The 25,375-nt window shown below is 47.9% G+C and overlaps 1 protein-coding gene across 1 annotated transcript in view; it reads right to left on the bottom strand.

The window, feature by feature from the left end:
* Kiaa1211 (KIAA1211 ortholog) overlaps positions 1 to 17,628 on the bottom strand; it is a 24,460-nt gene extending 6,832 nt beyond the window's left edge. The window contains exons 1-5 of the mRNA XM_013008925.1: positions 17,509 to 17,628; positions 9,594 to 9,758; positions 6,509 to 6,577; positions 3,748 to 3,930; positions 526 to 1,317 (exon numbers count right to left, since the gene is read on the bottom strand). Coding sequence (XP_012864379.1) covers positions 526 to 1,317; positions 3,748 to 3,930; positions 6,509 to 6,577; positions 9,594 to 9,758; positions 17,509 to 17,628 — 1,329 coding nt within the window. The remainder of the gene's footprint in view (positions 1 to 525; positions 1,318 to 3,747; positions 3,931 to 6,508; positions 6,578 to 9,593; positions 9,759 to 17,508) is intronic.
* Between the last annotated feature and the right edge of the window lie 7,747 nt (positions 17,629 to 25,375).

Here is a 25,375-nt window from a genome sequence, read left to right as displayed (position 1 = left end):
CTCCTCCACCCGCCGCTCCCGGTCCGCCTCCGCCGGCCGCCGCGGTCCTGCTCCCAGGCCCTCCGTCCCGGGACGGTCGGCCGCCTCCGCCTCTTCGCCCTGCAGCTCCTCCCGGCTTCCGCTCTGCCGTTGGGGTGCCGGGCTTCCTCGGTCTTCCGGCCTCTCCTCCGGGTCACTGTGCGTCGGGCTGGACGGCTGCGCGGGCCTGTCTCCTTCCGGCCTCCCTGCCTCCATCTCCCCATGCTTGCTTAGCTTTTCCCTTTGCCCAGCCTCCTCCTGCTCCTGCCGCCGCAGCCTCTCCTCCTCCAGCTCCTGAAGCCTGGCCTCCTCCTCCAGCCTCTTGGCCTTCTCTTCCTCCAGCCTTCTAGCTTTCTCTTCCTCCAGCCTTCTAGCTTTCTCTTCCTCCAGCCTCCTGGCCTTCTCCTCCTCCAGCCTCCTGGCCTTCTCTTCCTCCAGCCTTCTAGCTTTCTCTTCCTCCAGCCTCCTGGCCTTCTCCTCCTCCAGCCTTCTAGCTTTCTCTTCCTCCAGCCTCCTGGCTTTTTCTTCCTCCAGCCTTCTAGCTTTCTCTTCCTCCAGCCTCCTGGCCTTCTCTTCCTCTAGCCTCTTGGCCTTCTCTTCCTCCAGCCTTCTGGCTTTCTCCTCCTCCAACCTCTTGGCCTTCTCCAGCCTCCTGGCCTCCTCCTCAAGCCTCCTGGCCTCCTCCTCCTTCAGCTTTCGGGTCTCCTCTTCCTTCAGCCTCCTGGCCTCCTCCTCCAGCCTCCGCTTCTCAGCCTCCTGTTGCTGAGCCTTCAGGGCCTCAAGCCTTTGGGTCTCCTTCATTTCTTCTTCCTGCCGCTGTCTCTCTGCCTCCTGCCACCTCAGCCCCTCCAGCTGCTGGGCCTCCTCCCATAGACACCTCTGCTCTGCAGCCTCCAAGTGCTCTTGAGCCTCCTGCTCCCTCTGCTCTTGCTCTTGGCAGCTCTGTTCCTCCAGGCCCCGCTGCTGTCCCCTTTCTGACTCCAGCTTCAGGCCCTCCTGCAGGCCTTCCTCCTCAGCCTCCTCTTGCAGGAGCTCCTGCCTTTGGTTCTCTTCCCACAGCCTTCTCTCCAGTGCCTGCAGCCTCTGCTCTTCTAGGCGTCTCTTCTCCGCGGCTTCAGCCTTTTGCCGTCTGCACTTGGCCTCAAGCTCTCGCCAGTAGTCTTCTTGGCATCTCTTCTCTTCCTCCGAGTCCAGGGGCTCTGGCTCCTCTTCATGACAGATGGGCTTGTCTTCTCCTTGGTGCCCGTTCTGGTCCAGTGACGACTGACTCTCCAAGATGCCTGTGTCATTTTGTCGGTCCTAGCATGGAGGAAGGGACACAGTTAGCCTTTGACCTTTTGCACAGACACTCCTCACTCCTCTAGCTCACAATGCAGATGGCCCTAATCTCCTTGGGACCCGTGTTCCTTTAGGGGCTGCATCTAGCCCTCTAGCAGCCTCTCTTCTGACTGAGATTTCCTTCTCTCAGTTATTACTTAAGCGCAACCAAATATTACATTTGATGGGAATCTGCTTTGTATAGGAACCTGCTTCATTCTCATAACTCCATGTTACTCCCTTCTCAGCCCAATTCTTTTTATGGATCCAAAGATCCTATATGAAGGACTTGCTGCTCCACTCTTGGCCCAATCATTTTATGAAGGACTGACCCTATTGTACCAGTCACATACAGATGCCAGGCGAAATCCCAGGTATGTGTGAACTTGCTTGATGTGCCAACTTGTTTGATGTATTGGCAGGGCAATCCACTTCTCATGGTGGGCCCAAATGAAAACCCCCCACTCTCCCTTGACCTGGTGGCTTTCTCATTAACCTCTGCCTCCTGGCTCAGACTCATTAAAATCCAGTCCCTGGGGCTGGGAAGGTGGCTCAGTGGTAGAGCACTTGCCTTGCATGCATGAGGCCCTGGGTTCGATTCCTCAGCACCACATAAGCAAAAAGAAAAAAGCCAGAAGTGGCACTGTGGCTCAAGTGGTAGAGCGCTAGCCTTGAGCTGAAGGGCTGAGGGACAGCGCCCAGGCCCAGAGTTCAGGCCCCATGACCGGACTCCCCACCCCACCCCCCAAAAAAAATCCAGTCCCTGTCCCAGCTCTGTTGCATAACCTCCAAACCTGCGGAAGCTCTGTGCCCCTCGCTGTTCCTCAATAAACAGTCCTCGCCTGTTGGTGATCGAGTCCGGCCTACTCCTTTTCCATTCTCCTCCATTTTCCCAATATTCCCAGAAGCAATTCATATGTTTCAAATAACTTTTATTACAGTACACTGTTATAATTCTTAATGTTTTTGTTCGTCTCTGTGCCTAATTTATATCAGCGGCATAGAAAAAAGTACAGGCATGGAGCCTGTTTTGTAGGTAAGGAGAGTACTGTGCTGGTCAACTCACAAGCAAGGAAGGGCTGGATAAAGCACTTCATCTTAGCTGCCTAATCCTTGCTACTCAGGAGGCTGAAATCTGAGGATTGCAGATTGAAGCCAGCCCAGGCAGACAAAACCTGAGAGACTCATTTCCAATTAAAAGCTGGCAATGGAGCTGTGGGAGAATACTAGTCTTGAGCAAAAAAAAAAAAAAAAAAAAAACACCTCAGAGACAATGCCCAGGCCCTAAGTTCAAGCCCAGGTTCAAGAACTTCTTCATCTTAGAGAGGAAGGAGTGGGAAGATACAGTCATAATGTTCTGTACATATCCTATGAAATTAAAATTGTGGCTGGGAATGTGGCGTAGTGGTGGAGTGCTTGCTTAGTATGCATGAAGCCCTGGTTCAATTCCTTAGTACCACATACACAGAAAAAGCAGGGAGTGGTGCTATGGCTCAAGCGATAGAGCACAAAGAGCCTTGAGCGCAGAGAGGCCCAGGGACAGAGGCAAGGCCCTGGGTTCAAGCCCCAGGACTAGCAAAAAAAAAAAAAAATGAGAGGAGTAGTTGGGTTGGAGGGAAGGAGGTAAATGATGAAAGGGATGACATGGATCAAGATCCATAGTATTTGTAAATTGGTTTGTGGGATGGCAAATCCGCTGTACAACTACTTAATAAAAATGCAATTACTGGTTGCCAGTGGCTTGTGCCTACTCCTTGCTACTCAGGAGGCTGAGATCTGGGGACTGAACTTTGAAGCCAGCCTGGGCAGGAAAGCTGTGAGATTTATCTCCAATTAACCACCAAAAAAAAAAAAAAAACAGAAGTGGATCTGTGGCTCAAATGGTAGAGTGCTAGCCTTGAGCACAAAAACTCAAGGACAGTCCAGGTCCTGAGTTCAAGCCCCAGGACTGGAGTTAAATAAATCTTTATGTATTGCTCTCCCATTCCTTTGTCATTCCCTTTTCTTATCATTATGAATTAACAATAAAACTAATAGCCCAGTATGAGGAGATGAGTAAAACAGAGAGTTGGGCTCCAGCAATGTCCCCTGAAGCTGTGAGTCAGCCTAATCCGACTGCAGACCTTCTGACTAAGTAATACTGCACCAGTCCATCATTCTTCTGCAATGCAAACACAAGGCATCTGGGTCCCACCGCGCCCCACAGGTGACTTCCCCTCTGAAGTTCACCAGCCTCCAGACAGGAAGGACTATAGGAGGGAAACAGCTGATCATCCACAGCAGTGCTGTCTATGCTCCCCCATGGCTAGACAGCTACATCCTTTGATGTCTGTATTCCAGCCACAACCCCCTTGGTAACATCAGTGTCCAGCAGGCAAGGACGTCTGCTCAGCCAGGACGGGCATTACACACCTGGGCAAGCCGTCTGTGCTTCCTTGACACCCTCTGGTTTTTTGGCTTAACAGCCAGTTTGTGCTTGGCGGCACTGTTGTCCAGACGAGCGATGGCCAGGGGGATGGCGTCGAGGTTGACACTCTCAATGGTACCCGCAGAAGAGAAATGCCTTTTTGGACGAGAAGGTTTAACTGGAGCAACCTACGGTGCAGATTAAGACAGAAAGTCAGTTTGGAGCAGAAAGCAGCCTACAGGGAATCCCAGAATGGTAGCACATATTGGCCTCTACACTTGGTCAGACCTAGGGAACACCAGAGTGCAGAAGAGCTTACTGCTACAGTGAAATAAACCTTGGCTTTGGAATCAAAAGACAAGATGTTGCTGGGAGTGGTGATTCCTAGCTGTAATCCCAGCTACTCAGGAGGCCGGGGGAGGAGGATTTTAGTCCAAGGCTGATGATCCTGGACAAAAGCATGAGACTCTATCTGGAAAACAAAACTAAAGCAAAAAGGCTTGGTGCAAGCTCAAGGCCCTGATTTCAATTTCCAGTACCATGGGAAGGGGCTGTACCAGGATATCTACTTGTATTCACTGTAAAGTTTAGTTAAAAGCCAGGTGCTGGTGGCTTATGTCTATAATCCTAGCTACTTAGGAGGCTGAGATCTGAGGACTGCAATTGGAAGCCAGCCCAGGCAGAAAAGTCTGTGACTCTTTATCTCCAATTAACCACCTGAAATCCAGAAGTTGAACTGTGGCTCAAAATGGTAGAGCACTTGCCTTGAGCACAAAAGCTCAGGGATAGTGCTAAAGACTCGAATTCAAGACCCATGACTGAAAAAAAAAAGCCTTTCCAGGACTAGGTTTCTAACTCTGAATGATAAGCAACAAAGCCTGAGCACAACATGCTTTGGTGCCCACATCCGGGCCCATCAACTTGGCTGATTTTGTGCCACAAAGGAAGAATAGCATGAAGGAGAACAGTAGAGTTGCAGTCATGTGACCACAAAGCCTAAAATAATTAGTACCTCTCAGACATGGTTACATGCTTATCTCCTACAAAGGACCAAGTTCCTATGAGACGAGAAGTTATCTTCTTAACTTTGTATCAGTCTCTTTTATGCCCAAGTAGCAAACTTCAGTTGATAAATGTTCAATCCCTATTTGTTGAAGGAATAATATAATCTCTATGCTTAGTATCTGACTTTCATAATCAGTAAAAAAAAAAATATTTTGGGCCAGGTGAAACTGTTTGTGCCTGTAATCCCAGGAGGCTAAGGCAAAGGGGTTGAAGTTTAAGGGCAGCCTAGCTACATATGGAGATGCCATCTCAAAAAAGAATGTTTTGTCACTCTAAAGTTACATAGTATGGAGTCACCAAAAGGCTAAAAGAAAAAAGAAGGGCCCTGGGGGTGTGTGTCGGGGGGAATGAGTGGCAAAAATGTACCCAAGGGGCAGGTGCTATTCCTCAAAGAATGAACTACAGAACAGTCCACAGTTCTGGAGTACAGGTGCAATCATTCAAAAGTCACAGCTTCAGACTAACCAACCACTCACAGTGCAAAAGATTAGGGTGACCGCAGGACAACCTGAGTAAGAGTCCACAATGATGCATGAGATGGTAGGATGAACGCCTGATAGTATAGAGAATTTAGAGGAGAAAGGCCTCCTGCTCCTCCAAGCCAACGTGCAGCAGGGGGCGCTCTCAGCCCTACATATAAGTCCACAGCCCAGGGCAGAGCCAGACAGGCCCACGTTCAGGTGGAGTGAATGAGGTTTAGTCAAAGGGTTTGACTTGCAATGATCTTTCATATTTATGCACAAATGATAAAAGAGCAAGCTAGCTCCAAGAGCAAAATGGACATCTGGTACACAGGAATTGATGGCAAGAAGTACTGAAAAATACTTCTAGCCTTAAGCTTTCTTCTCATTTATGTATGGTTACTTTTACAATGGGTGTCAATTCTGAGCTATTGTTGAGAAGAGATGAGAGGTCCCCATCAGAGTAGGTGAGCTCCTGCTTGAGTAGCCCTGAGGGAGGAGGTACCAACTCTAGGCTGCAGGAAAACTTAAAGTTTAAATGTGACATAAAAATGCTATATATTTATGTGTGTGCATACACATATATATGTGTGTATATGTTACATATATGTAATATTTCCATGTTATATAAAAACTATATATACATAAAACTATATATATAACTTTATACTACTGTGTGCATATATCTATATTTGTATATATATGTATGTAGTATCTGTGTAGTTATCTTGCTAGCTGGGCATGGTGGCTTCAGGCTGAAATCCTAGCTCCCTGGGATGTAGAGATAGAAGGATGATCGTTCAAGGCCTGCCTGGTCAGAAAGAAGTTCAGGAAACTTGATCTCAACTATTGGTTGGAAGTGGCGATGCAAGTCTGGTATCCCAGATAACACATCTGTTTGTTATTTCATTGTAAGTATAACTGTGGGCACCTGTCGCCCTCAGCCACATAGGGAAGCACAAATAGGAGACTCACAGTCCAGGCCAGCCTGTACATAAAGCAAAACGCTACCTTGAAAATAGCCAGTGCTTATTTATTTATTTTATTTTTCCTGGCTATTTTTCCGAGCCAGCTTCAGTTCTAGCAGTTGTGTTGTCAAGGAAACACTTGTGCTACTGGTTACATGTGGAAGGAAGGACACAGGAAGCCAACACCGAGGAACGGAAAATGAGGAAGCAAACCGAAAGGAAAAAGAAAGGAAAAGGAAGGAAGCTCTGCGAAGAAGTTGGGGTCCTGTTACCTTGTCTTCCATTTCACTTCCGGCACCGGGGAGGTTCAGAGGACTCGGAGAGCCGGGTGGATCGCTGGACTGCAACAGTGGAGAGTGTGAAAGTCAAAGGCAGGCACGGGAAATGGTGGGCAAAGAACCAGATGTGCCCTGTCCTCCACATGGGTGCAGCCACCCCACAGGCCGCACAGTCGTGCTGGGGACGGTGCCAGCAAGGGGGACACACCAGCCACAGTCCTTGTGGTTCTCTCCATGGCTAAGGGGCTGCTCAGCGGCCACTGTACCCGGGAAACAGGGCTGAGTTTCACATGGGGCGCCTGCCTTGGGTTTGGGGCCTCATTGGCTGCCTTCTGCCCTTTCCCTGCCAAACCTCTCTTTGAGCAATGGGTGAGAAGTTGCCACAAGCAGAGGAAGAGAATGTGAAAGAGTAGGAAGGGTCTAAAAACACAGAATGTCAGATAAAGGTTCAAGATTCACAAATCTATGTCTTATGCATGCATTGGGGTTCCCCCTCTTGTATTCCTGCCCCCACCCCCAAACTGGATGTCTTAATAAACCTCAAATCTATCTTCCTTCCTTCCTTCCTTCCTCTCTCTCTTTTTCTCTCTTTTCTTTCTTTCTCTCCTTCCTTCCTTCCCTCTCTTTCTTTCTTTCTTTCTTTCTCTTTTTGCTAGTCCTGGGGCTTGAACTCAGGGCCTGAGCACAGTCCCTGAACTTCTTTTTGTTCAAGACTAATATACTACCACTTGAGCCACAGTGCCACTTCTGGCTTTTTCTGTGTATGTGGTACTGAGGAATCGAACCCAGGGCTTCATGCATGCTAGGCAAGCACTCTACCACTAAGCCACACTCCCAGCCCTAACCCTAAACCCTAAATCTTGAGTTGTCACACTTTCTCTCCCTCTCTCTCTCTCTCCCTCCCTCCCTCCCTCCCACCCTCCCTCCTTTCTTCCTTCTTTTTGTGCTAGTCCTGGAGCTTGGACTCCAGGCCTTGGTTCTTACCTCAGCTCTCCCTCAGCACTTTTTGCTCGAGGTGAGTGCTCTACCACTTGAGCTACACGTCCACTTCGGTGCTTTTTGCTGATTAATTGCAAATAAGAGTATCATAGACCTTTACATCCAGGCTAGCTTTTAACTTTGATCCTCAGATCTCAGCCTCCTGAGTTGTTAGGATTACAAGTGTGAGCCACTATTGCCTGGTGGTGCCATTTCTTATCTTTCCTTCCAGTGCCACCAAGTCAGCTTGCTGTACCACAGTCCCCTCTACACACCACAGAACGACATGTAGAACACACAGACCCGACTGTGACTTCTATGCTGAAAATGACTCCGAGGCTCCTGACTGTCTTCAGCATAGAATCCCTCCCTTTCCCCATTCTCAGCTCCATCTGCCTTTGTCACCGGCTCTTCCCAGCCTCCGCCCAGCCACACTGGCCAGCTTCCTGGTCCTCTCTGGATGAGCTCCGTCCCATTGGGCCCTCTGTTCTCACTCAGCCCTCTGCCTCTTCCCAGCCCTACACCTAAACCTCCCACTAAGTGACTCTCCTTGGCACTGCCTTAGGTTTCTTGATCTGCATCCATCATAGTTGCCTACACGTTGGTCTGTGTATGGCGTGAGCTACTTGGAGTTGGCCGGTGGCAAATCTTGCTTGTCTCCATAACTCCCACATCTAAGCCAAGGTCTGTGGATCAAAGAGCCTGTCTCTTTCCCCAGGCCACAGCGCTCCCTTCCGAGGAGATCAGAAGCGCTGCCTGCTACCCACAGGGGGTGGGGGCTGCATGTGGAGGGCCATCAGTCAGGCCTGGCAGAGACACTAAGTGGGGTAGAAGTCCCCTTCCCTTCCTCTCTTTGCTCTTGTACCGTCTTACTTTCTTTATAACCAGATTAGCTGATAACTCACATGATTTCTTCTGAGGCATGCTTGTTTGAACAGCACCAACCAAAATTTCAGGCACGTTGATAATGTCAAGAAAATGTTTCCTTCTTCCCCCCTTCCTTCCCTTCCTTCCTTCCGCCCTCCCTCCCCCCTTCCTCCCTCCCTTCCTTCTTTCCCCTTCTCTCTTCTGCCCTTCTCTATCTCTCTTTCCCTCTCTCCATCCTTCTCTCTCTCTCTGTCTTTCTAACACTTGAAAAGCCATCCCTTACCTGCAGAATCTTTGTCTCTTAGCTGCCTGAGAACATCCCTTTTGCTGCTAGAAGAACTCTTAATTGAGGATATGCTCAAGATAGTTCCGCAAAAGTATCACCAGAGCTGGGTATGGTGACACACACCTATAACCCCGGCTACTCAGGAGGCATATGTAGGAGGGTTATGGTTTGAGGTCAGCCTAGGCAAAATTAGTGAGATCAATCTCAAAAACAAAAGATAAGCAAAAGTGGCAAGCACCCATCTATCACGCATCTATCGTGAGCCCTTGGGTTCAACTATCAGCACTACAAGAAATAAATAAATAAGTGAAAGCATCCACTGATCCCATTTAGGCAGCAAGGTCTAGAATGTGACTGCTTTCCACCCCAAGGGGACCGGAGCTGGCTGGTAGGGTGGGCTCTGTCTCACTGAGTCCCTCTGCTTTTCTTTGCTTCATTTCCCAGTCCACTATGACAAGTAGCGATTCTGTGTTACAAAGCAGGCCTTGGCTACCTCCCGGAGACACACAGATGTGTGAGGCCCCATCTGTCTGCAAGACGTCAGCATTTAAAGACAGGAAAGAAACAGTTACACGCACGAGGGCTCCGATGTGCGAGTGATGAGGACACACCAAAAGGAGACAATGTCGCTGGAAAAAAGGCGAGGTTGGCCTTTCCCAGACGAGGTGGGCACAGCCCGAGCCTTGAGGGGTATGTGGAAGTCACTGACAACAGCATGTGCAAAGGCCCTGTTCCTTCTCCTTCCCTGTCCTCTCCTCATTGGACCCGGGCCAGCACACTTGCCTAAGAAGTATTCTCAGCCCTGGGTCTCTCATCAGAAGCCCTTCCCCCACCCAGTCCCCTCTACTGCTCATCAGTACCCCCCTCAGGCTCCTCAGACACCCCGGTCCCTGAGCAGCCTCCAGCCCTGGCTTTGAGTCATCAAGCCAATCCCTGGAGGAGACTTACTTTGTTCTCCGAATCTGAGAGGACAGCGTCCTGCTGAGTGACGATTTCCATGGGACTGGTCAGAAACAAGTCCTCTTCTGAGCCAGCTTCTCCACTGCCAGCCTTCTTCATAGGAATGGCATTGGATGGCCGCTGCCCAAACTTGATATTCTTGCCCAACTGTCGCTGGGGAGAAACACAAGAGAAAGAGGTTCTGAAGCAGCAAGGCAGGCCCGGGTCCCCAGGCAGGTTCTGCAGCATAGCTAGGGGTCACTGAGGCGTGGCCAGGGCAGCGGCAGCTCTCCCGACACCCTGCTGCGCCAGGGAAGGGGGCAGTCCATCTTTAAGCCTGGACCTTTGTCATCAGCTATCTCTTGCATGGAAATGCTGCCATTTTCCAATAGATTCGGGGAGTCTATTTCATGGCCAAAATTAGAACGCGTGGTTTTTAAAATTCTGTGTGTGTGTGTGTGTGTGAATAATGGGTCTTAAACTCATGGCTTGGGCACAATCCTTGAACTTCTTTGCTCAAGTCTAGCACTGGACCACTGGAGCCATAGCTCCACTTCCAGCTCTTTGGTGATTCACTGGAGAGAAGAGTCTCAAAGACTTGCCTGCCTCAGGCTGGCTTTGAACAGTGAGCCTCAGATCTCAGCTTCCTGAGTAGCTAGGAGGACAGGCGTGAGCCACCTGGGATTTTGACTTCTGAGTAATCTAAATATTGAAAAAGAGTCTTTTGAAAGTACAAAAACACTGTAGGGAAGACAGTTACACGGCAGTTACAGGCTGGATGCTGCACGGGAGCACTCTGGCTCCTTCTAGATGCTTCTCCCAGGAATCCTTATACTTCTGCCACCTTCCCACCAGCCCCCGGTGGACCCTCAGGTCCAGCAGGGCACAGCCACAGTGAAAGTGGCAAGGGGAAGAGAGTCAGGGCCAGCGAGTCTTTCCTCAGTCAATGCTGGAGTCACACAAGGGGAAGAGAACAATCTGGACTTCTTTATAATGTGTGTGTGTGCACACGCGTGCATGTGTGTGTGCGTAAATGCGCAGGCCAGTACTGGGCCTTGATCTCAAGGATCCTTCTTCTCAAGGCTAGCACTTTGCCACTTGAGCCACCTTCTACTTCCTGGCGTTGACGGATTAATCAGAGATAAGGGTCTCATGGACTTGCCTGCCCGGGCTGGCTCTGAACCTTGATCCTCAGATCTCAGCCCCCTGAATAGCTAGGTTTACAGGTGTGAGACATCTATGCCCCGCCTCTACCCATCTTGAAACAGGGCATCAAGACAAGTTAGAGAATAAGGACCGAGGCGCAACTGATTTCTAGTGAGAAGTGGCAGCTGGAAGGCCCAGCAGAAGGGAAGAAAAACGTGTAGAAATTGAAAGGTGAATAGAGTTGGGAACGAGGCAAGGGCAGGATTCGAAAAGGAAAATGATCGCCCGCTTGCCCCGTGTCTCCTGAGGTGTGGTAAATGCACCCCCTGCTCAGCATCAGTTCTCTAGATGCTGGTACCTGGGTTTCACTGGCTTTATAAGCCTCCAGAGATGAGTTGCTCTTCATCTTTAATCAGGCTCATGTTTAATCCTATGCACTTCCAGAGACCCTTAGCAAACTACTGTAACCCACTGTAGTGCCAGCAGATGAGTGTCCCACGCTTGTGGAAGGAATGAGTGACCCCAAAGGAATCTGAGCTCAGGCCCTGCAAAATCACACCCAGGGTTACTTGAATGCGCTTCAGTGGCCCTCATAAATCTGATGTTGCACTTCCTCCCTGCAGGGCAATTACATAAAGAGATGATGCAGCATGTTTAATGCATCTGGAGTTCCCTGGCAGAATTCCCCGTCTTAGAACGCCACGGAACCAAATCTCCCCAGATCTCCCCTGCTTGGTCCCAGCTTCCCATCAGCCTTGGCCTGGTGGGTAGTGAGACTGCAGACACATGACAGAGATGAGCCAGAGATGCTTTCCCCACTCCCCCACCTTGCGGGACCCCCACATGCCAAGTCAGGAGCATGTCAAGGCAAGGGCTGGCACTCCAGACGCTGGGACCCCAGTCTGCGCCTGACTCAGTTCCGCAGGAGGGGAGCGCACATCCAAAGCCCGTGGTCAGCCAGGGAAGGACAGCTTCAGCAGCCCCAAGGGTGGAGGGTGCTGAAAAAGGGGTGTCTTCCAGAAACAGGTGCAGCAGGAAGCAGCAGTTAGTATCTACTCTAAGCAGGTCAATAAGCAGGCACAGTTAGAACAGCCAATGGAGTCAGACAGAGGACATGGAGTCACGTAGCCACAGGTCCAGCTCACTGCTGCCCTGTGGGGAGGGGTGGGAAACCTAGGCAGAAGATCTGCCAGCCCAGCCTGCCCCGGGGAATGGTGGCCAGGAACGGCAAACTGGCCTCAGCCCCCCTGGACTGGAGGGACTTCCTGATGGTAGAATCTGCCAGTGATCCAAAATGACTGAGCTCTGAGCCAGCAGGCCAGCCTCTCCCTCCCTCCCTCCCTCCCTCTTTTCCTCCCTCCCTCCTTTCCTTTCCTCCCTCTTCTTTTCCTCCTTCCCTCCCTTCCTCTTTCTTTCTCCTTGCCCATCTCCCTCTCTTTTTTTGATTTTTTTCCTTCCTTCCTTCCTTTCTTTTTGTTGGTCATGGGGCTGGAACTCAGGGCTTGGGCGCTGTCCCTGAGCTTTTTTGCTCAAGGCTAGCACTGTACCTTTGGCCACAATGCCACTTCCAATTTCCTGGTGATTAACAGGAGATAAGAGTCTCATGGATTTTCCTTTCCTGGGCTGGCTTTGAACTGTGATCCTCAGATCTCAGCTTCCTAAGTAGCTAGGATTACAAGTGTGAGCCACCAGCACCCAGTGCTTTTCTTGATTTTTTTTTTTTTGAGACAAAACTTCACTGTTTACCCCAGGCTAGCCAGTTACTCGCCTTCCTCCTACCTTGGCCTCCAGAGTGCGTGAATTACTAGAGACCAGTGTGCTGCTTCAGCGCCTGCATAGAGCGTGTCAGGATCCCATGTGGGTGCTTGGCAACCTGTCCCGCCATCTGGAACAGTTCTCAGCTGTCTGGGCTGCGATTGTGATAAGGTTTCTTTTCAAGCTGTTTGCAATGTGCAATCCATTGTCAACACTAGCTGCCCTACTGTGCTGTAGGGCGCTCCAATCCATTCCTCCTCCTTGCTGTCCTGTGGTATCCACTGGCCCGCCAAGAAGATGGCATTCTTTATACCGCCAATGGAAAGAATAATTCCTAACACACTTGCTGGCTTATCTTCTACAGCCATTGTATTATTTTTGCCTTCATGGCAAAAAAAAAAAAGAACAAATAGGCTGATATTTTCCCTGCCGTGGGGCTTGTTTTAGAACACAGACCCATCCTGATACTTTAAGAGACAAAAATGAAGGTGGCCAAATACAGTCACAGGCTAGCCAGAAACAGCGCCCAGAGATGTCATGAGCGCTGTGGAGGGAAATCTCACTGCTGGAAGATGGACAGGGGTGTGGGAAGAGGCAGGGATGAAGTGGAGGAGGGAGAGGAAATGCACAGGGAAGAAAGGAGACAGAGGGAACAAAGAGGACAAGAAGGGGGGGGCGGGAGTACACTAGGCGTGCTTGTCAAAGGGCTGATTGATGTGACATGTATGTTCCTCCTGGCAAAAGCAGCACAATGCTGTTACGTGGAGTCTGAAAATGTACACTCTACCACAGAGGCTGCTTTGGAATCTCCTAGGGAGACCAGATTGGGGCTGGGGGCTGGGGGAGTGGGAAGGGGAGGGCTGAGAGCTGGAGGGGCGTGGTGGCTGGAATGAGGAAGCAGTAGGGTGAGTCTGTGTCCAGACAAAGGACTATTCTCACACGCAGGCCCTGCAGCTGTCAGTATGAGAGCTGGGAGGAGACCAGGACTTAGGTTCCAGGGCCATGGCCACTGGTCTTTTGGTACCCTAGCCCAGACTCTTCCCCAGCCACTTATGTGCCCTCCCCCCCCCCCCCAGGTTCCTTCTCCAAATGCCTCCTCCTACAGCTTCCAAAGGAGACTGGACTGTTGTGACATTTTGTGAGACATGTCAACAATGGAAAGATTACTGCTAAAATCTACCTGGCAATCTCAGGTGTCACTTGAATTCAAAAAACATGGATACATATGGCTTTTAAAAAATCAATTTAGCCTCTCTCCAAGCATTATCATGACAGTAAGTATAAGTGAACAACTACTGAAAATTAGGCTGGCCCTTAAGTTTAGAGAGAGAAACTAACACTCTCCCCTCTCTCTCTCTCTCTCTCTCTCTCTCTCTCTGTCTCTCTCGAACAGGAAGAGCGGGGTAGAGAACTGGATTTTATGTATTTATATATGCATTTATATACAAATATACATTTAAATAAATAAATACTTGTCTTTATACACACTGCAATTATAACCAGGAAAGAGTGGAGATTTGTGCATATACTGACAGTCTGTGCTGCTGGTGGCTATGAATAGCATTACTGTTGAGACTGGAATGTGGCCTGAAAGGAACTATATTTTATTCATTCACATTGGGCCATTTTGTTGCAATATGGAATGTCAGAGAACGATATTACAGGAATGCTCATCCATATTCATGAAGCGGGTTCCTATGGTGTGGAAAATGCCAAAAACATCATATTCTGCAGCTTTCACATTGCCAGTATCTAGAACTTCCCAGATTTTTTCACAGCCATTCTTCAGCCCATATCTTTAAGAGTAAAGCCAAGGGGAAAAAAAGAAAGTGGCTGTCTTCTTGTGAGAATTGTACATATTTCTATGGTGAAAGCAATTTGTAAAGAAAGAAGCAAGCAGCATACCCATTTAAAGATGCCTGCTCTCAGAAAAACGTGAATACTTTTGGTATTTTTAGGTGAAGTCTAGCTCAATTGACTCACTAGCTACCAAGGATAGAGGTTTTCTTCTTAGACCCAAGAACTGTGGTTAAGAAATAACCTAAACATTTCGCTGATAAAGGTGTGGTGTATAACTCTAAAAAATTCACCTGTGGCCTCACATGTGCTGCCCCTGAGTTTTATCATCACTGCCTGCTCTGATCTCAAATGAACAGGCATCCTCCTTGCCCTGTGCTTCTGGAAAGCTGAAGGCAATGGCAAACTTACTGCAGCCCAAATGCAAAGCTTGTGAAGCCACCAGTGCCGTAGTAGGTGCCCGGCGACTTCACCCAGATCACAGACCTCAGACCCCAGATTCCCCGTCATATGCACCCCTGCTGTTCAGGTGGGGACTGGGAGTATCATGGGTTAAATGACTTCCCCCAGGGCCACGTAGCCAGAGGTGGTGGAGACCCAACTTGTGCTTCCTATTTTATGAATTCCTTCATGCATTCACATGGTCTTCATCCTACTGCTCACAGAGCAACTGATTTCTTACATAGAGTTCTCAGAGTCTGGTATATTCAAAACTTGTTCTTGCTTTGCACATTTTTATAACCAGAAACAATATATGTGCATTTTATTTAGAAAGATCTGTTTGCTACAGAAAGTTTGGCAGGTGGTAGATTCAGGTAATTGGGGACAAGGCAAGCTGATTGGTGTTGTGTTCCATTAGCCAATACTGCAGGTGCAATGACTCCATGTGGACACCAGGGGCAACCTTTCCCAAGGGCAGGCATTAACAGCCGCCCTTCTGTGGGTGTCCAAGGGCTCCAAGGGCTGGGCAGTTTCTTAAGTAATATGTAAATGGCTTTTTAGACCCTTAAATGTCATTCAGGTAGAAATTCAAAAGATCTTTGGGATAGTGGCTAATCAGTTATCCAGGATCTTTCTTGTCAAATAAGTGTTATTGATTCCTTTTCCCTTAAAAAAATATGCACACATATACACAAAGACAATTCCAGACATACAAACACACATGCCTCAGACACAGCTAAACCATCTCATTCCATGCTGGAGTGGACGAGGGGCGGTCGTTTATGCTGCTTACTAAGCATCAACACCAGCATAACGTGGTGGTAGAAAAATGCAAAGCATTCATGCAAGTTCAGGATGGGACTGGCGCTCTACCACTTACCAGGAGCATACTGCTCAGTCGACTGAAAAATAAAGCACACATAGGCTTTTGGGGGTGATACAATTATATCTCAGGTCACTCCAAAATTTACATTTGCTATTATAATGGTCCCCCATTTCCCTCCTTGGAGAGCAAAGCCTTTTCTATTTTTTTTTTAAATATCACTGTTGAGCTGAAAGGAAAGCTTGTGAATCCATGCAGCAGAGGTAAACTGAGGCAGACCTTGTGTGAGTAGAAACTGTCAAAAAGTAAGAGTCCTCAAACCGTTATTCTGCTCTCCTTCCATGCTTTTCTTTGTGTGAACAGAATTGTTGCTTCAGGGAAGTTAATTGTTCCACAGTTCATGAATTATGAAATCAGATTAGTTAAAATCATGATTTGAGTCACAGCTGCAGCTGCATTTTTTATTGGCTCATTAGAGTCTCTCAGACTCTTCTGTCAGGCCTGGCTTTGACCTACAGTCCTTCAGGTGTGCACCACTGGCACCTGGCACAATACTTAGATTTTTCTCAAGTTTCTGTATTTTTCAACACTGCACAATGACTTATGCTTTACAGCTATTAACTCCAATTTTGGGAATAGCATGTCATGTGATGTGCCGGAGTGTATGTCATTTAAGATAACATGCTGCCATCTATTTTTACAGCACTTCCAGAATAATACTTCTATAATAGTGCTATTTCATGGACAGGATTCTGCACGTCACTCCTTTGAGAAAAATAATGATATGATAAGCCAGAGGTTTGGAACCTACTGGGAATGATATGCCAGGAATCAAAAGACCAGATTTTCCTTGGCCATCTGCAGCAACCTATAGGAAGTGAGACATTGTTCTCTTTTCCAGAGCCCAAACCCAGTGGAAGAGCATAGCTAGCTAGAACCAAGTACAGAGCGGCCTGCTCAGGAAAGCTAGGATGTGCAGGGCAGCATGGGCTGGCTCTGCAGGTAGAACCATGGCCCTGGCCAGTGGTGGATGCTGGTATAAAGCCCTGGGTAAGTTTGGGTGTGGTGCCAGGGTGTTTGCTGCTTCCCTATTTGCCATATGCTACCAACAGGTTATTGCTTAGTAGAAAGCAAAGATTATCTCAAGAAAGTGGGTGATTTCTTTTGAGCACATGCATCACTATATTGGTAATTACTTGGGCCATTCATTCATTCACTCATTCATTATTGTAGAGGGCTCATCATCCCCGAGTGTTCTGTTCAAGATCTGGGGAGACCTCCCCCCGCCCCCCTCCTCCCCTGCCATAGAAGCACTGGCTTAGACATTGCTCTCCAGTGAAGGAATTCTCCCAAACACTGGGTGGAACCTAGGTAGCCAGACCCTAAGTGGTTGTACTGCTCCTGTTTTCCCTGTTATTTTACTCATACTTAGTAAAGGATTGCTTTGTTCTATTTTCCTTGTTAGGCAGTCACCAGCCGAGTCAATGTTGGGTAGGAAAACTACCACACTGCAGGAGCAGGAGGGGATTGGTGAAGGGCCTCTGAGATGACATGGCTGGGAGCCACGTACAGAGGCACAGCAGGAAAAAGCATCTCCATGTTGGCCATCTGGCGTTGGAGACCTGGACTATGAACCTGCACCAGGCGGCTGGATCACCGATCTCGGGCTGGCGTACTGGTTAGGAGCTCTGTCCTCCATGCAAGCCCCAAGCCAGGTGCTTCTTCCCACACCCAGTAACATTTGAGAGGAAAGGAAGGCACCGTCATGCAGGTGGGCAGAGTGCAGGCCTCTCGCCAGGGGCCAGGTCGCTTCCAGAGAACTGCGAGAGGTTCTGTGAGACCAAAGGATCTCCCCAGGAGCCAGTCTGGGCCCCTCCTGTCCATATTACTCACAGAATGGCTGGGACTCTTCCCCCTCCCTCCCCCGCCAGGCCCCGCCCCTCCGGGCTCAAGCTGTCTTACCTGAAGAGTTTTGACTTTGCCCAGGATGTTGTCCTGTGACATTGCTTGAACTGTCTGCTCACTTTCTGCTCCCCCATCAGGGATAAAGATACTGTCATGGGAAAAAGCCCGGGTGCCCATAGAATAGTTGAAGGACCTGGAATGCAAAGCATGTGTTTTATTGTATTAGGATGATACATTTCTTTTGGCAACTCAGTTTTCTGTTCTTCTTGACTTGGGGGACTCTACCCGTGTGTGTGTGTTTGTGTGTGTGTGTGTGTGTGTGTGTGTGTGTGAGTGGTGGGGCTTGAACTTGGGGCCTAGTCGCTGTCTTGAGCTCTTTTGCTCAAGGCCAGGGCTCTAACACTTTGTGCCACAGCTCTGCTTCTGGTTTTCTGAATGGTTCATTGGAGTCTCAAGGACTTTCCTGCCCAGGCTGGCTTTGAACCATGATCCTTACATCTCAGTCTCCTGAGTAGCAAGGATTACAGGTGTGAGCCCCTGGTGCTGGTTCTACCTACGTTCTCTGTGTCATCTAGGGAGCTCTTCCCATACTGCGGCCCTTCCTGCCAATGGGTACACAGGAGGTGGGAAACATGGCTGAGAATCACCTGCTGGGAGAACTTAAAGATGGTTACAGACTTGTCCAAATTTAGGACAGAAGGTGCTGAACACTTTTTAAGTGGAAAAATCCCTGCCCAGAGGAGTTGGCCCAACCAGTTGTGTCCCAGAAAGTCTCCCCATCCCGTTTTTTTTTTAATTAAGTAATTTGCAGATCCATAAGAGGCAAGAGTTTCTCTCATATTACAATCAAATTGGAAAGCTTTTGTGTCTTAAGCAAGGACTCTGAGAGAATTAGAATAGACAGGGGCCACCAATGGAGGAATTCAGGGAAGTAGGCTTGTCCTTGATGAATGCCTTCTGTGTAGTGATCATATAAAGATCAACTGCTATGGGTTGGATGTAGTTTGAATCCAGTTGTTCAGGTGCTGGAAGCTGGTGATGGTAAGCCGGTGACGCAAGCTAGTGTGCTGATGCTAGAACACTGACGGACCCTCCAACAGGTAAGTTTCCTTGTTTTCGTTTTGTTTTCTTCCTTCTATACTAGTGTATGCTAAGGGGAAAAATGTATGTGAAAAACCTATCTGTTGAGTTCTTCATTTCAGAAGTATTTTTCAGATTTTGAATTTTCATTCTTTTTTTTTTTTTCCTCCAGTGCTGGGGATAGAATCCAGGGCTTTGCGCCTACTAGGCAAACACTCTACCACAGAGCTACATCTCCAGGCCTGGATATTGGTTTCCCCCTACACTGTATAGTCTTATTAAAACAAAATTATGCAAGTGGGGAGGGCTCATGGTGACATTTCCAGACAGATGCAGAGCACGCTGATCATGTCCACTCACCTACACTCCCCTTTTCCCCTGGCTATGCTGTGTGTACGTATGTATGTGTGTGCTGGTCCTAAGGCTTGAACTCAGGACCTAACCATTTTTGCTCAAAACTAGCACTCTACCACTTGAGCCATAGCTTTACTTCCTGCTTTTTTTCTTTTGGGTGATTAATGGGAGCTAAGAGTCACATGGACTTTCCTACATAGGCTGGTTTAAAACCACGAGCCTCAGATTTTAGCCTTCCGAGTAGCTAGATTACAGGTGTGAGCCACCAGCACCCAGTCTGGGTTGTGTATGTGTGTGTGTTGGTGGTTCTGGGATATGAACTCAGGGCTTTTTGCTTGCTAGGAAGGTGCTCTACCAGGTGAATCCTTTTTGCTTTTCTCATGTAATTATAAAGAGTGATGTACAGTTACATAAGTTAGGTATAGAGTACATTTCTTTTTGGACAATGTTACCCCCTCCCTTGCTCTCAGTCTTCCCTCCCACCCACATCCACAAGTTGCGTTCATTTTCAACGTAGTGTCTAGTGAGACATTGCTTTTTGAATAGGGTCTTGCTTTTCTCTTCAGACACATCTATCTAGACTTTGGGTCTTGCTATGTAGCCCAGGCTGACCTCATAATCCTCCTCCCGCCACTTCCTGAGTGCTGACATTACAGGCGCATGCCACTATTTGTGACTACCCTCCTTTCCCTCCCCCCTCCCCTCTCCGTTCCTCTCCCCTCCTCATCCTCCTCTTCTTCCCTCTATCCCCTCCTCTGCTTTCTTCCTTCTTTCCTTCTTTCCTTCCTTCCCTCCCTTCCCCTCCCCTTCCTTTCCCTGCCTTCCCTTTCCCTTCCTTTCCTTCCCCTCCCCTCCCCTCTTCTTTTCTTTGGTGGTAGAGGAGATTGAACTTGGGGTCTTGAGCTTGCTAGGCAGGCCCTTGAGCCATGTTTCCAGGCCCTTTTTGCAGTCTATTTTCAATGAATGCTTTCACTTTATTCTCAGACCAGTTTAGACTGTGATCTTCCTTGTGTTTTCCGGTAACACTGGGAATGGCAGGCAGGCACCACTGCATCCAGCCATTAATTGAGATGAGTTTTGTGAATTTTGTACATGCGTATGCTAGTCCTGGAGCTTGAACTCAGGGTTTAAGCAATGTCCTTGCACTTATTTTTTTTTTTTTGGGTCAGTGAACTCTAGGCTTGGTCACTGTCCCTGCGCATTTCAGCTCAAGGTGAGCGCTCTACCACTTGAGCCACAGCACCACTTCCGGGTTTCTAGTGATTTATTGGAGATAAGAGTCTCACGGACTTCCCTGCCCAGGCTGGCTTTGAACGGTGATCCTCAGATCTCAGCCTCTTGAGTAGCTAGCATTGCAGGCGTGAGCCACCGGCGCCCAGCTAGTCCTTACACCTTTTATCAAAGCTAGCACTCCACGTTGGCTTTTTGGTTGTTAACTAGAGATATGAGGCTCAAGGGTTTTCCTGCCTAGGCTGGCTTCAAACCAGTTAAACAGCAAATAGCTAGAAATGAGCTGTGGCCTCGAGTAAAATAGCTCAGGGACAGCACCCAGGCCTTGACTGACCAAGACTGGCACACATGGCACACACGCATATGCACACACACACTCAGACACACACACCCAGAAAATCATGGTCTCGATTTGAATTCATTCTTCCAGGCTCCTCTCCTCTCTCAGAGCTTACTCTCTGAAACCATGGCAGTTGTAGCCACCCTGTGCTCCAAAGTCTCTGATTGCAGCTCTGGTAGATGCCCAACAGCTCGATGCCTTCTCAGCCAGCACCAGAAGTTTTGTTCTCTTATCTTGCACCAAAAGCCAACTAGATCATAGGAGTGGAACAAGGTGCAGGAGATTTGGCTCAACTCAAAGGGTTCTTTTCTCCACATGTCACTGCACCTGTCCGGTGCTTCAGCAGCCAGGTGACACCTTCAAGGATGCATGTCGTTCTTAGAATATTCGACCTGAATTAAATTGTGCTGGGAGGAAACACTGATTTGCCTCAAGTGACTTGATAGCATCCAGAAGCAGACATAATTAAGTAACTGTTGATATTTATTAAGTTCTTACCCCATGATACACATTTATATTGCTCTTAAGAGGACTGACTTCAGCAGGGCTCAAAAGCATTTGTAGCTTTTTCTTCATACACACACACACACACACACACACACACACACACACACACACACACATATGATAGGGTTTCACTATGTAGCTAAAGCTTGCCTCCAACTTGCTATATGGACCCAGACTAGCCTCAAATTCTTGATCCTCCTGGTTGTGCCTCTTTAGTGCTGGGACTGTAGGTGTACACCACCATGCCAGGCTAGTTTTTGTTTTGCTTTAAAGCACTGAGTAGAAACAGTGGAGGAGAATGCCTTAATAGCTACACAAATGAATGCTCTCTTGTAAGTCATTTCATTTACATAATGCAAATTAACAGCAACTCCTTGGCCTTTTATGTAATATGAAACCTTAACCAATCGTGGTTATGTGACAGTTCTAAATATGTCTGGAACGGAGAGTCTCCCATTCCTGAGGGGAGCTGAGGCAGGGTGGTAGAAGCTGCCTGATGCTCCACAGCTTGAAGCCACATTCAGTGAGCAAGGAATCTGGAGGATGATTGTCCCTAACCAGCTGGGGACCTCAGACATGATTGGGAGATGGAGGGACAATTGACCACAAATTGTACTTTAGTAGACTTCGTCTTGGACCTCTTTCTTCTTGACATCTAAAGGCCTTGCACAACCGATTTTGAATTGGGCATCCCTACTTCTCCCCTACTTCCTTCTTCAATGAGTGTGCCATGAAGAGAAGCCTCTGGACTGCTAGCCACAACCTGCCCTTGGTCCTAGCCTTGGTTTTGTCTTTTGCTGGTGGAATGTAAGAAGCGGGCTTTGCTGTGGAGCCTTCTCTTCTGAAGCTGGGGGTGTACACAGGCTTCCTGTCATGGCAAGAGCTGTGGAAAAGCCCTCCCCAGCCCTAGACTTTTAAAGTCCTCAACCTTTTTATGTCATCAACACAGTCACTTAATTGCCATTTTAAGTTGAATAGGATTAGAAGTGGGATGCAAAGCCTCTACGGTAAAAGCGAGCTCTAGAAAGAAGAGGGACTCACTCAGGAAGCGCAGCCAACCTTGATTCCTGAAGACATTTTCATAAGCCCAGAAGACAGTGACAGCCATGACTTCAAGAGGACCCCAAAATGGCCCCTTTGGGCTTAAAGACCAACAGCTGGACTTTCAGGGGGCCTGAATGACAATCAGCTGGCTGAGGTCAGAACACAGGTGCCCGAGGTAGCAGAATTCTCAATTCGGTGTCTCTGGCCTGGCTGTGGTATTGTCACTGAGATTAATGTAATCACAGAGAAGCTACACTTCTAAAAACATAAGCAGAAGCTTCTTTGAAAGACCAGCCTTTCTGTCTTATCCTCTACTCCTGCTCTGTGTGTGTGTGTGTGTGTGTGTGTGTGTGTGTGGTGTCTAAGTGTCAGTATGGGGCTTGAACTCATAGCCTTCCACTCTTGCTTGGCTTTTTCACTCAAAGCTGGCATTTTACCACTTGAGCCACATCTCCACTTCTGGGCTTTTTGTTGAGTAACTGGAGATAAAAGTTTCACAGACTTTTCTGCCTGGGCTAGCTTCAAACCATGATCTTCAGATCTCAGCCTTGTGAGTGGTTAGGATTACATTACAGGCCTGAGCTACTGGTGACGAATTCTTGGCTGCTGACTCTTAAATTCTTCTTTCTTTTTTTCATGTTGGGGATTGAATCAAAGACCTCATGAGTGCTAGACAAGTGTGGTCACATTTGAGCTATGCCCCAGTCCTTTTTTTGTTGTTACTGTTTTTTTTTTTTAAGTTTTCAAGTTGTTATTATAAAGGTGATGTACAGAGGGGTTACAGTTACATAAGTTGGTTAATGAGTACTTTTTTTTTTTTTTTACATATTATCCTTCCTTTCCTTGCTCTCTTCCAGTTTTTCCCTCCCATCCCCACCCACAAGTTGTTTAGTTCATTTTGTTTAGTTGTTTTGTGGCAAAAACAGGCTCTCTTTCTGCCTCCCATGAGTTTCTTCTGAATTTTATGTTATCTTTCCACCCCATCAGTAATGGAACAGATTGAGTTACTGTTCTGGCTTTCCACGTTGTCTTTCTCATCCTGTTACTTTCTGTTGTATTGGCATGCAAACAACTTTCTTATTTAGACGACAGTATCTTTAATAACTCTATTTTCTAATTACATAGTGAACTCCGTGGCTTGGCTGCCTGACTCTCTATTGCAAATTCAATGCGAATAAAACCAAACTCATACCAGGCACCGGTGGCTCACGCCTGTAATCCTAGCTACTCAGGAGGCTGAGATCTGTTTTTTTTTTTGTCTGGGCCTGGGCACTGTCCCTCAGCTCTTCAGCTCAAGGCTGGCGCTCTTCCACTTGAGCCACAGCGCCACTTCTGGCTTTTTTCTTTTTGCGTATGGGGTGCTGAAGAATTGAACCCAGGGCCTCGAGCATGCAAGGCAAGCGTTCTACCACTCACTGAGCCACCTTCCCAGCCCGAGGCTGAGATCTGAGGATCACGGTTCAAAGCCAGCCCAGGCAGGAAAGTCCGTGAGACTCACCTCCAATTAACCACCAGAAAACTGCAAGTGGCATTGTGGCTCAAGTGGTAGAGTGTTAGCCTTGAACTAAAGAGCTCAGGGACAGCGCCCAAGCCCAGAGTTCAAGCCTCATGACCAACAATACAAAACAAAACAAAACAAACAAACAAAAAAACCTCACCAAACTCATTGGCATTTCCCACAGAATCCCTGTCTTCCCACTTCTTTCTTCCCTATCTTCCCTCTGGCTCTGCGCTCTGTTTTTTCTCTAAGTGAGGGGCCTGCTAGGTTAGGAGACCATATAGAACAGAAAGTCTTAACATGTGGCACACTTCTTTGTTCACATTTAGAAATCCTTCCAAGTCAATGTAGAAATCAGTGGACTGGAAATCCTGAGCTCTGTGTTGCTGGGTGCACGTTTTCCACACAGGTGTTTGCTCAGATGGCTGCTCTCCACATCCCTGGTGAGTGACCTGCTGTGACAGGTAACCACCTGTGCATGGCCCATAATCACTGCCCTTATCTTTAGGGATGAGGATGCAGAGATCCAGAAAGGTGAAGTGAAGAGAATCCATCCAGGCTAAACAGAAATCTAATCAAACTCCTGACTCCCACCTCAAGTTTTCCATGTACTACAGTTTTTGCAGACTCTTATGTTTCATTGATGACAAAGATGCTACTTGAATAGTGATCTTAAGGGCAGGAGATTTAATTCAGAGGTTCCTGGTCATCTACCATTATAACTTTTTACACTTACATAATATTAAGAGCTTTTCTTAGTGACAAAATATGTATAGCATAAACTTTACCATTTTTTAAAACTTTTTTTGGTAGTACTGGGGTTTGAACTCAGGGCTTTGCTCTCATTAGGCAAGCACTCTAGTGCCTGAGCCACATGTCCAGCCCTTTTTGCTTTTGTTGTTGTTGTTGTTTGAACAGAGTCTCACATTTGTGCCTGGGGTTGGCTGGACTGCAATCCTCCTATTGATGCTCCTCAAGTAGATTGCAGATTTAAGCCGTCATGCCCAGCAGAAGCTGGTTCTTATTAAAGGTGGAATCACAATATGTTAAGAACCACATTTTGTTTATAGCTATTCATCTGTCAGTGGGAATTTGGGTTCCTGCCTTTTGGCTATGGAGACTAATGCTGCAATGACAGCACTATCATTTTAAAATTAAGATTCAAACAACATATACAGGTAGCATTATGACTCAGCCACGGCCCAGAGAGTAAACAGGTGTGCCAGAAGTGTTCATCCTGAAGACATGACATTGCCTCCCCTAAATTAAACAGAATCACTGTCTATAAAGATAAGTAGACATCTTATAGGAGAATGAAGTAAAAGAAGGAGGGGAAAGTGGGAGAGAAGGAGAAACACTGGGTGAAAATGATGGCAGAGGGGCTGGGAAGGTGATTCAGTGGTAGAGCACTTGCCTTGCATGCATGAGGCCCTGGGTTTGATTCCTCAGCACCACATAAGCAAAAGGAAAAAAGCTGGAAGTGGTGCTGTGGCTCAAGTGGTAGAGCACTAGCCTTGAGCTGAAGAACTGAGGGACAGCACCCAGGGCCAGAGTTCAGGTCCCACGACTGGACCCCCCCCCAAAAAAATGATGGCAGACTTTGGGAGTAGGAGATGGCTTATCTCCTTGTTTCCCTCCCTCCTTCCCTTCCTCCCTCCCTTCCATATTTTTTTTTCCAGTAGTACAGGGGTTTGAACTCAAGGCCTTGTACCTGCTAATCAGGCACTCTACTAGTTGAGCTATATTACCAGTCACTGTTTTGTGTGGTTCATTTTCTTTTTTTTTTGGTCTGGTTGTGGGGCCTGAACTCTGGGCCTGGGCACTGTCCCTCAGCTCTTCAGCTCAAGGCTAGCGCTCTACCACTTGAGCCA

Source organism: Dipodomys ordii, unplaced genomic scaffold (assembly GCF_000151885.1).
Source record: "Dipodomys ordii isolate 6190 unplaced genomic scaffold, Dord_2.0 Scaffold8, whole genome shotgun sequence".
NCBI lineage: Eukaryota > Metazoa > Chordata > Mammalia > Rodentia > Heteromyidae > Dipodomys > Dipodomys ordii.
The sequence above is the reverse complement of the archived record's forward strand: the minus strand, read 5'-3'. Positions and strand labels throughout refer to the sequence as shown.